This window comes from Castor canadensis, chromosome X (genome assembly GCF_047511655.1).
Source record: "Castor canadensis chromosome X, mCasCan1.hap1v2, whole genome shotgun sequence".
Classification (NCBI taxonomy): Eukaryota; Metazoa; Chordata; class Mammalia; order Rodentia; family Castoridae; genus Castor; species Castor canadensis.
This window is the reverse complement of record NC_133405.1, coordinates 20,748,450-20,764,805: the sequence shown is the minus strand read 5'-3', so window position 1 is coordinate 20,764,805 and position 16,356 is coordinate 20,748,450. Positions and strand designations below refer to the sequence as shown.

Below are 16,356 nucleotides of genomic sequence, written 5' to 3'. Positions count from 1 at the left end.
AATTGAATCCCTAACTTTCAGGAACTGAATAATTTTCCAGGATGTGAGAAGAAGGGTGCTTGCTATTTTGATCATCATTTCCAGCTTGGATTCACATCATTCTTGCCTACCTAGCTTCCTTTACCTTTCATATAAATATTTTGGGAGGTTTGGGTTATTTGTGGTTTATGGCCTGGGGTTCAATTTGTATTTCACTTGCTGTTGTGGAAACAAAAGGTTGAAATGTACCTTTAAAGTTTCCATAACAACTGATAAAATAAAAAGCTGATTATGACATGGCTGTGGGACACCTTTTATAGATGAGACTTCAACAGATGGCATCAGACTGGGCCATACAAAGCGAGGAGTAGCTTAAGTTTTAAGATATAGATCTAAGCAAACCAGTGATCCAAGATCATGGCCTATTACTATGGAACAGGAAAATATCATCGTGAAACAGTCAGGTTGGTATAATAACGTATAGGTAAAAATGGGGAGAAGTAAAGATAATTTCTTCAAATGTGTTTGCCATTGTAGCACACAGAATTCCCTCTGGGTTTGCAGTGCTTGTTCCTTTTAATATTCTAACCTGTATGTGCACTATGAGTCCTGTCTATACCTCTATAGGTGTTGGGTTCCTGACATGTACCTGTTCTCTAGTCAAAGAGAATTCCAATATCATATGCTTAGTTATTTCATATTACTGCTACTCCTTTTTTATGAAACACAGTCCCTTAGTTGTGCTTTATCAGTCATTTTATTATATGTAGTTGCTTAATGTTATTTACTTAGACTTTTAAAAATTATATCTGCAATTATTTGGGATATGACATTTTGTCTATTTATTCAAAATATATTCATTAAACCGTATTATCTTCCAAGGCTATTAGTAAACTTTGAAAAGTGAACTGAGCAGTAGAATATAGGTAAAAGCTACTTGTTCACTGGGTTACTCCATATTTTTCTGTCATTGAGACAGTTTGGTTTTGACCCTTTATTATGTCTTTAACCACTGACTTTTGCATTCACTCTGACTTTACTCAGCTTTAGCCACCATCTTTTATAAAAATTTTCCAGGTACCCTGGGAGTTTTAACAGTGCCTTTCAGATTTTTATAGTAGCCTAGGTTCTGCTGGTACTTACCTATGTACCATTAATCTCTTTACATTCATCTGAACTGGGAAATATTAATGATTTATCTATTTTACAAGACAAATATGAAGGGAAGATTATTTAAATGTTCATTAATTTATAAAATACTTTAATAAATATTTATCAGATGCTTACGATTATAGAAATAGTGTCCAGGGAAATATTCAGAGACACCATCTCATCTGTATTTTTAAACAGAAAAGCAGAAGACTCTTAGCTTTGCCACTTAGTCATTGTAATTTGAATAACCAACCCCTCTCTCTTCGGTTTCCTCCTTCAAAAAATGGGCACTATGATGGTGCCTACCCCAAAGAATTATTGTAAGCATTAAATGTGATCACATATTTAAAGTGATTAGGACAGTACCAGGCACATAAGTGCCCAATAAATGGTAGCTATTATTAACCTGTCTTACATCAACAATGGAGACTCCAAATCACGCTCGTGTCTGGGATTCAGGTAATCTAATTCAGCCTAATATAATCAAGCTTTTCTTCTTCTGTTCCCAGAATGAATGAAGAATAAATGATTATGATCTTACATGTCATAACTTGTCATTAACTCTCAAGACAATGCCATTTTTTAAGCTCACCACTGACTAACTGAGCAAGTGATGAATGAACCAACTGAGATGTGAAAACATTTTGTAAGCTGAAAAATGCTACACAATGTTGTAACTATTTTAATTAACAATTCCTATTTCAATAGGTTCATTTACCTTTGTTGCCAATTCTGTATGTGGTTCCTAAAATGTGTGGTTTTATAATATTATTAGCATGGAGTTTTCAGTACTCAATGTGATTCATTCACTGGAGGTAAAAAATTCTAAAAGAACAATTCTTTATATGTTATAAGCCATGCAAGAATTATTAAATTTTGTATAGCTGCTATACTATGAGAAATGGAAACACTGATTTGGGTGGATTTTGAGATATTTGTTTTAAGAAAATATGCCTCATTATCTTAATCAAATTTTGTAAATTGAGGACTTTTCAGATGAATAGTTAGGAGGAGCTAGATTTTATACAATGTGAAAATACACGGTCTGCGATTGTGTGTGTGTGTGTGTGTGTGTGTGTGTGTGTGTGTTTTAAGGCAACCATGTTGAAAAAAAATGATTCCTAAGCACTTAGAAGCTTTTCTTTTTTTCTCTTCAGCCTTCAGGGTTTTTTCGTTACAGATGTATAATGTGCCCGCAGTTAGAGGATAGAAATTTTTATCATGGGAGCTTAAACAAGCTTGTTGGCCTCAGTCATACGTGGATGATTAAGTAAAACTGAGAAAACTGAGTATTAGAAACAGGGCAGAAAGGAGGGCGCCCACGTACAATTCCCCCCAACTCTTTCTTTCCTAAATAATGGGTAAGAAGCACGTCAGGGTCACCACAGGAGCAGATGAAAACCCGTGGTAACTCTGTACTAGCAAGAGAGAAGGGAGGGGGAGGTGCTGGTGGGGAAGGCTGCTCCTCGACTGCGCGTGCGCCCTGGCAAGGCGCCAAAAGCTCCTGAAATGACGCTAACTGCTTGCGAAGAAACCGTGCGTCGGCTGTCTGACACAGAGCGCGTGCGCAGAGGGGCGGGAACCAGGCGATTCTAGAAGGCAGTAAGGAAGGGTCAGAGTTTTTGGTTTTGGCGCGAAAGGCTTACTTGTGGTGGCGAAGGTTTAGAAAGGTAAATGAGAAAGGGCTGAGGGCGTGGCTCAAGTGGTAGAGCGCCTGCTTGGCAAGCTGTGTTCAAACCCCAGTACTGCCGAGGAGGGAAAAAAGTAAAGGAGAAGGATTATAGTGGCGGTGACTGACAGAAATTCCTCGCCTTATTATAAGACTTGGCCCTTTTCAGCGTCAGGGGGTTGAGACAATTATGGGAGGTAGGAGGTTTGGAGCCAGTTCTGCCATACTTTGTGTCCACTGGTGTTAGGGATACTAGGGTTACAAACATGAACACCTGCTGGCGAGCGGCTCAAGTAGTACACGTGCCTGCCTCGCAAGCGTGAGGCCCTGAGCTCAAACCCCAGTGCTACCAAAATTTTTTAAAAGTTAAAAAAAAAAAGATGAGCACCTCTACTCATCTAAGAGCTTTCTTCCCTCCTCTCTTTCTCCCCTGTTGTCCCTTTCCTTACATCATCCCCCCACCAAGACAACTTGCCTTTCTGTGAATGGGACCCAGAAAGCCTTGAGAATTTCGAATTAAGAAGTGGCTTCGTCCTCGACACTGACATGGCACAGGAGGAAATGGAAGTAGATTTGGGGCTGCTGCAAAGTCCCACTATCACTGAAGGCAGCATCCTCAAAAGATCCAACAGCGTCCCTCTGATGAATGGATATGGGTGAGCCAGGGTTAAGATGCTGGAGGAGGCAAGGGGCGCAAGAGGGAGGTGTTGAACAAAAGTAACCTCTGCTAGAATTCCCATCCATTCGAGGTTACCAGCGTTGGTGGCTCACGCCTGTAATCCTAGCTAGTCAGGAGGCAGAGATCAGGAGGATGGTAGTTCGAAGCCAGCCTGGGCAAATAGTTCTCAAGACCCTATCTCGAAAAGCCCTTCACAAAAAATAGGGCTGGCAGAGTGGCTCAAGGTGAAGGCCCTGAGTTCAAGCCCCAGTACCGCAAAAAAAAAAAAAAAAAAACCTGCTAAAATGAGAACCATTCGAGGTTCTGCAGATATCTCCCTTGTTCCTGGTGTCCAAAGATTCCAACTTCACCCTGGTGGAGGGGATAGGATGGGATTACCCGAGGGACAGTGCACACCCCACTTCATCCTAAGGTTGACACACATCTGGACCTGAACATTCTCTCCTGACAACATGCTGGAACCCAAAAGCAGCAACCAGTTGGTGTGAAGCACAACTTTTTTGTAATTTCACCCCATCTTTCTCTCTCTCTCTCTCTTTTTTTTTATAAAGTAGGATTAATTAGAGAGAAAGGAAAGGCTACAGCTAGAGAAGTGCAGCAGAGCCCGGAAGCCGGTAGCTCCTCACCCCATGTCCTAACCCACTCCTTTGAAGAAACTGAACATCCCCTGAGCCCTGCCTCCAGATCTGTCATGACTAATTCTTTTTCATCCTCCCAGCTGACTTGTCACCTTTGCTCTGACCTTCACCTGAACAGTCCAGATGGAAATGATTGTTAAGCAAATAAACTTGGACCTTTTTACACCTAGTTTTTATTTGAACAAAAAGTTTAGGTATCACAGAACCTTCATTTCCTGCATTACGCATTCTTGATGAATAATATCCCCTCCTAAAGTAGAAGAAAATTGGTTTGTGGGGGGTCATATTATTCTCTTTATGTACAAAGCACAGATATACATCTGGTACATAAGGAGATATACAATGCATCTGCAGTGTTAAATTTAGTGGAAAGAGAGCAGTTAGGGGAAAATTGTCTAAAAAGACTCCTTAGAGGCAGATAATGACCTGGGTGTGGTGTTGAGCTACAATCTCAGTCCCTCAAAGACAGTGATTTTTTTTGGGGGGAGCAGTACTGTGGTTTGACCTCATTCCTATTCTCATAGGGAAAATGACTAGGAAAGTTAAAAGTTAAACCCACCTCTCATTCACAAGATAATGAGTTTCTGCCTGTTTTATGCAAATTACCACAAGGCAAATGTGTATCTCAAGGCTCAATAAACTTTTATTTTAATAGGTAAGATACTCAGAGGACTTAAATGTATGGTAGTGTAAGGCAAGTACTTAGGAAGATACAGGGAGTACTAGATGAATTCAAAGAAGTGAGTGAGAAACTGAGGTGAGATTGGTGAGGGATAAGGGAGAGGTTCAGGAAGAAGGTGGCATTTGCGATGGGCCTTAGTAGATACATTGGATGTGCACAGGAAGAGAAGGGGCTGGATGGCTGGAACAGCATTTCAAGTATATGGAACAGGCTTGGAAGCAGAAAAGCAAAAGTGTATTCCAGAGAGCTGGATGATCAACTTTGCCTGCAACACTGGCTTCCAAATGTTCATCTGCTGACCAGTGCCGCTCCCAAGTGAAGCTTTTGTTCACCATTCCATGTTTTAAAAAAATTAAGTGTGGCATACTTAAATATGTTATGTAGTTGCTAATTGTCCTTTCTGGGGCAGGAGAACACTTAAGATTGTTAGTCCCCTACATTGTTTAATGCCAAAAATGTCCTTTTATAACTGAAAGATTAGTGTTGGTTGATGGTGAAATTTTTCAAAAAAATTGATTACCATTTTTATTTTTAGTAGTCCATATTTATGGAGTACAGTGAGATAATTTTGCATGTGTACAATGTGTAATGACCAAATCAGGGTAGTTAGCATTTCTATTTCCTTAACTTAAAAAATTTAGATTAAACAATAATTTTGCATATCTGTCAGGTCCAGTGAGATAGTTCAATACATGTATAAAATGTGTGCTTGATCAAACCAAGGTTATTGTCGTTTCCTTCTTAACATTACTTGGTGTTCAGAGCTTTTGAGCTCCTCTCTTCTGGTTATTCATAAAATATATAATAGGTTATTGTGAACCATAGTCACCCCACTAGAATGTATTTGGCAAAATAAAAAGGTGGCAACTGTATGTTTGTCCCTAGATTTTATTTTGAAATTTTGCTAGTCCCTGAAATCCAAAAGTCTGGAGCCAAATTGCAGAGGACTTTGAATGTCACAGTAAAGAGCTGGGTTTGGCAGACAACTAAGAGTCACTGAAAGTTGTGAGCAGGAGAGCAAGCTGTTCTTTAGGAAGGTGACCCTGGCAGTCTGTTGGATAGCTTGAAGTAGGGAAAGAACAGAAGTGAGGAAGCCAATAAGACTATTGTGCAGTCTGTGGAAAAGGAAAAACACTTTGAATTGGATTTGGCAAGGAGCCTGAAAAGAATAAGATGGATATAAGAGAGAGCATAGAGGTAAAACCAAAGACTAGCACCTGATTGGCTATAAGCAGCAAGACAGAAAGTGTTAAAGATGATTTCTTATTATCATTGGAAAAAGCGGGATGAACGATACATGGGAACCATCTATTCTTTTTGCAACTTCTTGTGAGTCTGTTTCAAAATACAATTGTAAAAAAAAGAAAACTTAAATAGGAGAAGATGACTTCTTCAGGGTTACAAGGTCAAATAGGATTGAGGCCACCTGCATGGACAACAGTGAAAGCTGAGGGCCTAAACAGCGTTTGTAATGTGGTTCAGCATCAGTCCGTGGTTGCCATGTGGGAATGTGGCCCAGTGTTGTCGGAAATCTGCAGTCTGGATTTTTAATGTGAAATCTCTTAGTGTACATAATGAATTGAACATTTTTAACACCATGTAGGCCAAACAAAGCTTATCTGTGGAAGATATTAGTTATTTCAACTCCTGCTATTGGTTACCCTCTTGTTCATGTAAAAGTTGAGAGAGAATTTGTGTTTGCACATTGTAGCTCCAATCATAAATTTAAGTCAGTTATAGGTTTACCCTGAAAATGATATATTTCCAAGGTCAAAATAAATTATAAATTGTACTGATTCTCAGTAGCATGATTAGTGGTAAATTATGGCATGTTTGAGAATTCTTACCTTACATAGAAACTTGTTTAGGCTTAGATGACTGAAGGTGTGTGTGTGTGTGTGTGTGTGTGTGTGTGTGTGTGTGTGTGCACAGGTATGTGTTAATTTCTAATCTGCATAGTTATCTCCACAAAGAAGCCGTTTGCATTAATGGCATTGCTGTTTAGCTATTAGAAATCGTATTTGTTTAAAAAAATTCAACGAATTTTATATGACAAACATTTTCTTTTTCTTCTTAGTGATAATTCACAGGTGTTCCTAGCTGACACTTTAAGAAGTAGAAGAAACAGTACAATGTTTATGAACCGACATGTTCTGGTAAGAAAATGCTTATGGCAGTCTCCCTATCCAAAACTTGTGCTTATTGGTCTTAACTTGTGATTCTCAAACCTGAGTGTGTACAGGGAGGGCTTGTTATAACAAACAACCAGGTCCCACCACCAGAGTTTCTCATTCAGCAGGTCTGGAGCTAAGCCTGAGAATTTGCATTTCTGAGCAGTTCTCACTTGACAAACACTGCTCTAAACATCACTGAGGAAAAATAAAACACACCCAACACAATTAGGATTGTTCAGTGCTGAAGCTGCAGCAGAACTGACTTTTAAATCCCATGCAGATTTAACATTGAGACTTGTTTCTATATGTAAGACTATCTAGCTTCCAACTTTTTAAGAAATCTAACTTTGAGAGAAAAATTTGCAGGCTCTCGTAAATGTCATTTTTATGCTTTTAGTTCAGCTTTTACCTCACATTTATCTTCAATGTAAATAAAATTTGCTATTCATGGTGTTATAATGCAGTCTCTTAATCATAACTCTTTTCTGCTAAGTAAACCTAAGAAATACAGAAAATATATTTGTAAATCAATAAGCCAAAGTGAATGAATGATTCATTATATGAATATTTTTTAAATGAGGTATAATTCACATAGCTTTCAATTTTCTATTTTAAAATATAAAATCAGTGGCATTCAGTGCAGTCACAGTGTTGTTCAACCATCGCCTCTCTCCAATTTCAAAAACTCACATCCTTGATGGAGTGGTTCAAGAGGTAAGAGCGCCTGCCTAGCAAGCATGAGGTCCTGAGTTCCAACTCCAGTGCTGCCCCCCCAAAAAACAGCAAGAAAAAACCACTTCACATCCTTCTTTTATTCCTAATCTTAGAGAGAAAGTGTTCAGTCTTTCACCATTGTCCTTGACAGTTAGCTGTAGGTATTTGGCAAATGCACTCTATGATGTTAACCTACTTGCCCAGCATTTTTTTAATCATGAAAGGGTATTGAATTGTTGCAAGTGCTTTTTCTGTATCTTTTGAGATGATTGTGTGTTTTTCCCCTTCGTTCTACTTTCTTTTCTTTTTCTTTTTCAATACTGGAGTTTGAACTCAGGGCTTACACCTTGACCACTCTACCAACCCTTTTTTGTGATGGGTTTTTGGAGATAGGGTCTCATGAACTGTTTGTCCAGGCTGGCATTCGAACCACAATCCTCCTGATCTCTGCTTCCTGAGCAGCTAGGATTACAGGCATGAGCCACGGGCACCTGGCTCCCCTTTTTTCTATTAAAATGGTGTATTACGTTGATTTTCTCTATCAATTTTTTCCCTATTACTGGGATTTGAACTCAGGGTTCGTGGTTGCAAGGCAGGTGCTCTACTGCTTGAGCTATATCCCCAGTCCATAGCATTGATTTTCTTATGTGGAACCACCCTTGCATTCCTAGGACAGATCTTTTTGCATCTGTATTTGAAAGGAACATTGGTTTGTAGTTTTCTTGTGGTATCAGTGCTGCCTCATAGGATGTATTAGGAAGTACCCCCTATTTAAAAAAATTTTTTGGTGCTAGGGATTGAACCCAGAGCCTCATCAGGCTAAGTATGTGTTCTATCACTGAGCCATAACTTTTGTCTTTACTTTTGGAGGAGTTTGAGTAGAATTGGTGTTAATTCTTCTTTTAAATGTGGTAGAATTCACCAGTGAAAACATCTAGCCCTGGACATTTCTTTGTTGGGAGTTTTTCTTCTTGAATAAGTTTTCTTGAACAGGAATTTGTCCATGTCATGTAGATTATCTAATTTATTTTCATGTAATTGTTCATGGATTTCTCTTATAATATCCACTACTATATGAATTTATAGAACACATTTAGTGAAACGTCATAGCTTAGAACCTATTTAAAAATATTACCTCTTAATTTTAAAACTGGACATTTTCTTCTTCATAGAATGATATTTAATATTCTCATAAGCACATTAATGTTATAGTGGGAAAAATTAGAATTACTCATTGTACAACTCTTTCTTCTTCCCACTCATTTATGTATTCTTTCACTCATATTTATTGAATACCTACTTGCTGTTAAACTCCCATACCTATTCAATCTTCTTTTCTCAGCCAAGTCAACAAACACTGTATTGTATTAGGACCTGATATAGGGAGGTCTAACATAGTTTGGTGACTTTAATAGCATCTTGGTTGAGATCTTACTGATGTATAGAAGTTAGTAGTTTTTTCATGATTTCCTGGATTAAGTTTTCCAATAGGAGATTCTAGGCCTTCACCTGAAACTAAACTGGTTCTTTGGCATCCCTTAGGTATCAATTAAAAAAAAATCTCTTCTGGGAAGTCTTTCATAATTAGTTTGGAACAGTTTGCTACACTGTATAGTTCTCTCTTTTTAAAAAATAATATGTCATGTCAAAAGAAAAAGAAAGAAAATAAAACATCATGTTAATTCAGCTGAAGTATAATTTGAATGTAGAAAATATGCATAAAATAAGAACAAATAAAAAAGAAAATATGCATATATTTAAGTTCAGGTTAGCATGTCTTTTCAATTAAATTTTATAGCTTAAAAACCTAATTGTTTCACATTATATATTGTGAACATTCTGGGCATTTGAATTATGAAGATATGAATATCAGCACAATGAACTAAACAATAAGATCCTGAGCTGGGTGTAGTGATACATGCTTATAATTCCAGCACTTGGGAGGCTGAAGCAGGAAGATGGCGAGTTTGAGGCCAGCCTAACCTATGTAATGAGACTCTGTCTTAAAAAAAACTTAATAAAATATTGCTTCTTCAAAGATGTGTACACACGCACATATTTAATAACTTTTAGAGAAAACCAAACATTTCCCAGATTCAGTTCACACCACTACACATCATTAGTACTACTAAAAACATTGGAGAAGACTATCCAAAAACTGTATGAATCATATTTTCTGCTCATTGTGGGAGGTCAATTATTTTTATAATATGCCTTAATAATGGGCATACAAAATTTAAAATTTTTGAATTACCAATGTCTAATGATGGAAAGATACAAGGAAACTGATATTCTTATACCCTGCTGAGAAGTAAATTTGTGTAAACTTTCTGGAAGATAGTTTGCCAATACATATTAACAACCTTGAGACCCCCAAATTTCTACTCTATGAATTTATCCTAAAGAGTTAAGAATGTGTACAAAGATTATCTTAAAAGATGTTACTACAGAATTGCTTATAAGAGACAGCAAAAAAATGTGGCAGCCATCTGAGTATCCAACAATAGGGAACAGATTAAATGGAAGAGACTTTGTTACCAGTGTTTGAATCCTAGATCTAGCAGTCCCAAGGTGTATGACCTTGGACAAGTTGCTTAATCTTTCTAGCCCGCAGTTCATCTTTAAAATGGAAATTATAATAGTGCTTACATAAGGGGACTGTTGTAAGAATTGAGTGAGATAAAAATGTGTCTGGCACTATGTGTTGCTTACTGTTATGTTACGTCTGAGAAGATGAACAAAAGAGAAAACACAAATACTATGGTACATCAATATTGTATAATATTTAGCTTTTTTTTGTGGGGTGGGGTTTGAACTCAAGGCTTTGTGCTTACCAAGCAGGTGCTCTACTGCTTGAGCCACACCTCCAGTCCATTTGGCTTGTAGTTATTTTGGAAATGAGAGTGTCTTGAACTATTTGCTGGGATGGCCTCAAACTACGATCCTCCCTATCTCAGTCGCCTAAGTGGCTAGGATTACAGGTGTGAGCCATTGGCACTCAGCTAATATTTAGCTTTTTAAAATGGTGTTATGAATGAATTTGAACATGGAAAGATGCTCAGAATGTACTAAATTATACGTATAAACCCAAGCTACATAGTATGTGCAGTAGTATCAAGGTCTGAAAAAATAAACACCAAGATATTTACCATGGTTATCTCTGGACAATGAGCGATACTGTTTTGTCCCCCATAAATTATGTTGCATACTGAACATGTATTGCTTCATAAGAAAAAGGTGACTGAATTTCTGTTTTTTAAAAAAGATCACGATGAATAGGCAGAGCACCAAAGAATTTTAGGACAGTGAAATGACATTGTATGATACTGTAATGGTGAATACATGTCATGCATTTATCTGAACCCACAGAATGTACAGCTCCAAGAGTGAACCCTAATGTAAACTATGGACTTTGGCTGATAAGGATGTATCAGTGTAGGTTTCTCTGTTGTAACAATTTACCCCTCTGGTGAGGGATTTTGATGGTGTGGGAGGCTATGTGTATGGTGTGGGAGGCTGTGTGTATGTATAATGGAAACCTTTATAATTTCCACAATTTTGCTGCCATAAAAATAAAATCTATTAAAAATAAACAAAAATTAAATATGATATAAGAAAAAGACTAAAGAATGCTGTGTAGCAGGGGACATATAGCTTAGCTTTCTAAATTTATTCCATATAATCCAAGTTGTTGCTTATTGATAAGTAAATATTGAATTCCAGAAGTGTTTGATGGTGGTGGTAATGGTGGCAGTAATAATAGTCAGTTGCCATTTATTCATCACTTACTATGTGCCAAGAGTTGTGCTAAGCATATTATATACATTATTGCTGTTATCACATTTAATGGAAATGAAGGAGGAGCTCCGGTATGTTATTCATAACACTGTCCTACATAGCACCCAATCATATATCCCATGTGTCCTTTTTATGTAAGTTTTATCCAGAAAATTTTTCTGACTTTCATGAGAGGGTTAGCTAGTAGTAGTATTGACTTGAATTAGAAACATTCTTGAAACATCTGCCCTTGAACATGATTAATACAGGCCAATATGAGTCCATAGCTTCCAGACACCTCCTTCTCTTCCTCTGCCACTTCCTTCTCTTCCTCTGCCACTTCCTTCTCTTCCTCTGCCACTTCCTTTCACATACCTGAACCAGACTCGGGACTGGATATCTGAGTATGTCCATTCCAAAGTTAAACAGATGGTGCTGTTCGCTATAACCCACTCCTCTCTTATGAATATCAGATTGATCATTTTTCCACAGTTCAAACTTTTTGAGCCTGGCATTTAAAACTTTGCAACATCTTCACCCTTTTGGCCTCAGAGCCTTCTCTCCCCTTCTCTCCCTCCAGCCCCTAGTTGAAGTTTTTTAAAAACTTTGATCTTAACTGATACCATTGCTAGCATACATGAGGCACTTAATAGTTTAGATAATTCAACATTGACTAAATATTTAAACATTATTAATAAGAAACAAGTTAGCTTGACTTTATCCAGAAAATTTTATATTTTATATTTTAAATTTCAGTTGTTTCTACCTTCTATTCGTACATCTGCCAGCCGCCTTCATCAAATAAAACAGGTAAGATTCTCAAAATTAACAGCTGTTCATTTTAAAAAATATGTTTTATTTCATTTTTTAAAAAACACCTATTTTCAATAATTCTAAGCTAGGTCACATGTAATTAAGTTTTTAATATCAGGAATGGTTAGGTAAAAAAAATCCATACCAGACATGGTAGTGCAGGCCTGTAATCACAGCACTTGGGAGGCTAAAGCAGAGGATTAAGAGTTTGAGGGCAGTCTGGACTACATGGTAAGACCCTGTCTCAAAAAATGGATAGTTTCCAGAAAAACTGCCTAGCCTTATGCTTTGAATCTATTTTTTCCACAGATCTCAAGGAAGAGATAAATATAAAAATTACATTCAGCTCCATATAACAAGAGTTATATTTTTTTAAACCCTGAGATAAAGAATTTTTTGACAGATAAAATGACCTTTATGCTATTGTTTTCCTTTCACCACTTAGTGATCTGAGTTAAGGGACACAGCGTATTTCACTGGCCTATGTTGTGCTGTGTGTGTGTGTGTGTGTGTGTGTGTGTGTGTGTGTGTGTATGTGTGTGTATGTGTGTGTGTGTTTAATAGCATAAGCAAAGTACAGAATTAAACCTTTTTAATTATCAAAGGATTAGTTGCAGGACTCAGAAGATCAAATCACCACTCCACCACAGGTGGTACGTTTTTCTGATCCAGCTACAAACAGACTTTTTAAAGGAATTCTTAACTGGTTATGAAGCACTTTTGCAATATAATAGGTACTTTACATTTGTGGTCTCATTTCATCTTTAACAAATTAAAGATGGGAGAAATCTACTAATTTACCTAATGCCCAGAGTTCATGAATGTTAGAAGCAAGATTTAGCCCCAACTTCCTGAGTTCTTTTCCATCTCTGCTTTCCCTGTTTCAGTAGCACAAAACCCATAATAGTACCTAGCTGTTAGTCCTCCAACTGTTGCTTTCTTTCCCTCTCTTCCCTCTCCTTCCTGCACCATGGCTTTCTCTAAGGTCGCTGTACCATCCACTAACAAGAAAGTGTGGTAAAACATATTCTTTTAGAGTAGATAAAACATTTTTTCTTTGTGAGTATAATTTGAGATTTCTTTTTTCTTTTTGGTGGTATTGGCGTTTGAACTGAGGGCTTCACATTTGCTAGGTAGGCACTCTATCACTTGAGGCCACTTCACGAGCTCTTTTTGTGTTGGGTATTTTCGAGATAGGGTCTCAATCTATTTGCTCATGCTGGCTTTGAACCACAATCCTCCTGATCTCTGCTTCCTGAGTCGATAGGATTACAGGTGTGAGCTACCAGCACCCAGCTTGAGATTCTTGTGTGTGTGTGTGTGTAAATTAAAGTTCAAAGCACTTTTCAAATTCAAAATTGTCAAGCATGCTGACATGGTACCATGCTTTTTAAAAAAAATTTTTTATTGTTGTGCTGGGTGGGGGTACATTGTAGCATTTACAAAGGTTCTTACAATGTATCAAATATATCATACTTGAATTCACCCCTTCTACTGCTTTGAGATTTTTAAAGAATGAAAGAACTTCAGTAGCTAATGTGACCTCTGGTTTATCTGTGCAATTTGTTTCTTTGCTTCCCTTAAATGAAATATTTGAAAATTGGTTACATGGTGCAATTTGATCATGAAGCTTGAAATAAATCCTAACTTAACTGACTAGTAATGTAAGTTGTAGAGCAGCATATTTCCATGGTGACACTATATATTATAAATATTTAAAGTGAAAAACAAGTAGAAAATGAGAAAGATACATAGAAATAACATTAACTTTCAATCTGGGTACTGAATGAGTGACAAATTAAGACTTATTCTCAACAGTTTAATGGTCTGATAGCTTACATTGCGTATTTCTTTCTTTTTTGTTGTTGTTTGTTTGTTTTGAGACAAGGTCTCACTATGTATCCCAGGTTGGCCTGTAACTCACCATACCTGGCCTCAACCACTTTTTAGTAGCAGTAGCTGATGTTAGCTAATGCTTCTATTTTGAATGGGAGGGATGTTACATAAACTTCTGTCCCAGTTACAGGAAAATTTTTACTCTTCACTTTTCCATTGAGTGAATTACAAAATACCTTGAGTTTCTCACTTAGAGGAACACATCTACATAAATATGAAATGGAAGAACTACACTAACAATTACATTTTGCTGAAGAGATTTACTGTTATTCCATTGTTCTAAAAGACTGAATCGCTGGGTATGGTAGTTCATGCTTGTAATCCCAGTACTCAGGAGGCTGAAGCAGGATGCTCTCAAGTTCAAGGCAAGCTGGGATACATAGCAAGACCCTGTCTCAACAGAAAAAAAAAGCTGAAAGACTTCAGTTGTTCCTTAATTTTCCACTTTATGCAATTAGGCTTCTAATCCTATTAGAACAACATCCTCTGTGTTCTCACTGTCACTTCCTCTGCCCCTTGGGTCTAGATTATTGAGATAATAGCCAGTTTAACTTGACTTCCATAATCAACACCAAAATAATTTTTCTAAAACATAATTTTACTTTTTTCTTGTTTATACAAAAAGTTTTAATGGCTTCCCATAGCCTTTTGAATAGTAATAATAAGAATAGCTAATACATATTGAGCACTTACTGTGTGCTAGGCACACAGTATAGCCACCTCAATATCCTCCCTATTATCATCATCCTCATATAGATGAAAAAATTGAGACTCATGTCACTTACCTATGATTGCACAGGTAATAAGTTAAAGACCAGAAGTTTGACTCACTTCTTTTTGGCTCCAAAGCCTATGGTCCTGACAATAACTATGCTATTCTGTCCAAGCTCTTTAAGTCTTCAGTTATTTAAGACCCTATAGATCTGGCCCTGTCTGACCTTTCCAGATATATCATCCAGTTTTGTCCTGCCATATTTCACTTAGCATGTTTTCAAGATTCATCCATGTTGTGACATGTCTCAGAACTTCATTTCTTTATATAGCTTAATAAATTCCATTGTATGAATGTGCCACATTTTAACGACTCATCTGTTAAGGTACACTTGGTTGTTTTCACCTTTTAGCTATTATGAATAGTACTGCTATGGCCATTGGCACACAAGTATCTATTTAAGTCCTTCTTTTCACTTCTTTGGGGCATGTACCTAGAAGTGAAATTACTAAATAATTTTGTAATCCTATTTAACTTTTGGAGTATCTACTAAATTGTTTTACACAGAGTTTGTACCATTTTTCCTTACTAAGCAATATACAAAGGTTTCAGTTTCTTCAAATTTTACTAGCACATGTTGTCTTTTTAGTGAACATCATTCTGAGGCAATTTTACATAACAGAATCCATTTTTCTGGCTTAATATGTAGTACATGTTTTTTGATGTCACTGATTAGATTTAAAGCATATTAATCCCTTCATCTACTTAAGCAAACTTACACTAGTAGACATTTAGTTTGTTTTGGACTATAAGTAATAATGTCATAGTATCAATGGTAGGGAAAAGCATATAATTTTGAATCTTTGGTGTCTTCTCTGTTGAATGAAGGAGGGTACAAAGCCTTTCATCCAATCAGTTTCTGTATATCTTATGTACTAGAACATGTAAGTAATAGATCATTGCTGTGGTAATTTGTGTAGCAATGAAGAGTAGAAAACAAGATAATTGTTTTGAGATTCATTTATGCTGTAGCTCTGTTATGGTCCAATGAATAATAATAATAATAATACATCCAAAAGAATTTTTGAAACTTTCAACCCAAATGAACCTTTGCAAAGGATCTGAGCATCAGTTTGTTCTTATTTTCCCACCTTCCAGGAAGAATGTATGGATTTAACAAGTAGAGAAGCAATGCATGAACGGTGAGTACTCTTACTTTGAATTACTATTTCTTTTTTATAGTTCTCAGGAATAGAACCCAGGGCACATACTGTGCTCTGCCGCTGAGCTACATACCCAGCCCTTAGTTTTTGGAGACAGGGTCTTACTGTGTAGCACAGGCTGGCCTTGAACGCACAATTTTCCTGCCTCAGCATTCCAAGTGCTGGGATTATAGGCATGAACCACCAGGTCCAACTTGAAGGACTATTTTGATCATTTGTATATTCAGCTGTATCTTTTTCTTCAGATA

The 16,356-nt window shown here is 37.0% G+C and overlaps 1 protein-coding gene across 1 annotated transcript in view; it reads left to right on the top strand.

The window, feature by feature from the left end:
* The first annotated feature begins 3,276 nt into the window (after positions 1–3,276).
* Positions 3,277–16,356, top strand: part of LOC141419708 (P2R1A-PPP2R2A-interacting phosphatase regulator 1-like) — a 40,427-nt gene continuing 27,347 nt past the window's right edge. Inside the window, exons 1-4 of the mRNA XM_074063155.1 lie at positions 3,277–3,456; positions 6,877–6,955; positions 12,221–12,274; positions 16,044–16,087. Of these exons, the coding sequence (XP_073919256.1) occupies positions 3,347–3,456; positions 6,877–6,955; positions 12,221–12,274; positions 16,044–16,087 (287 nt within the window). The 5' untranslated portion in view covers positions 3,277–3,346. The remainder of the gene's footprint in view (positions 3,457–6,876; positions 6,956–12,220; positions 12,275–16,043; positions 16,088–16,356) is intronic.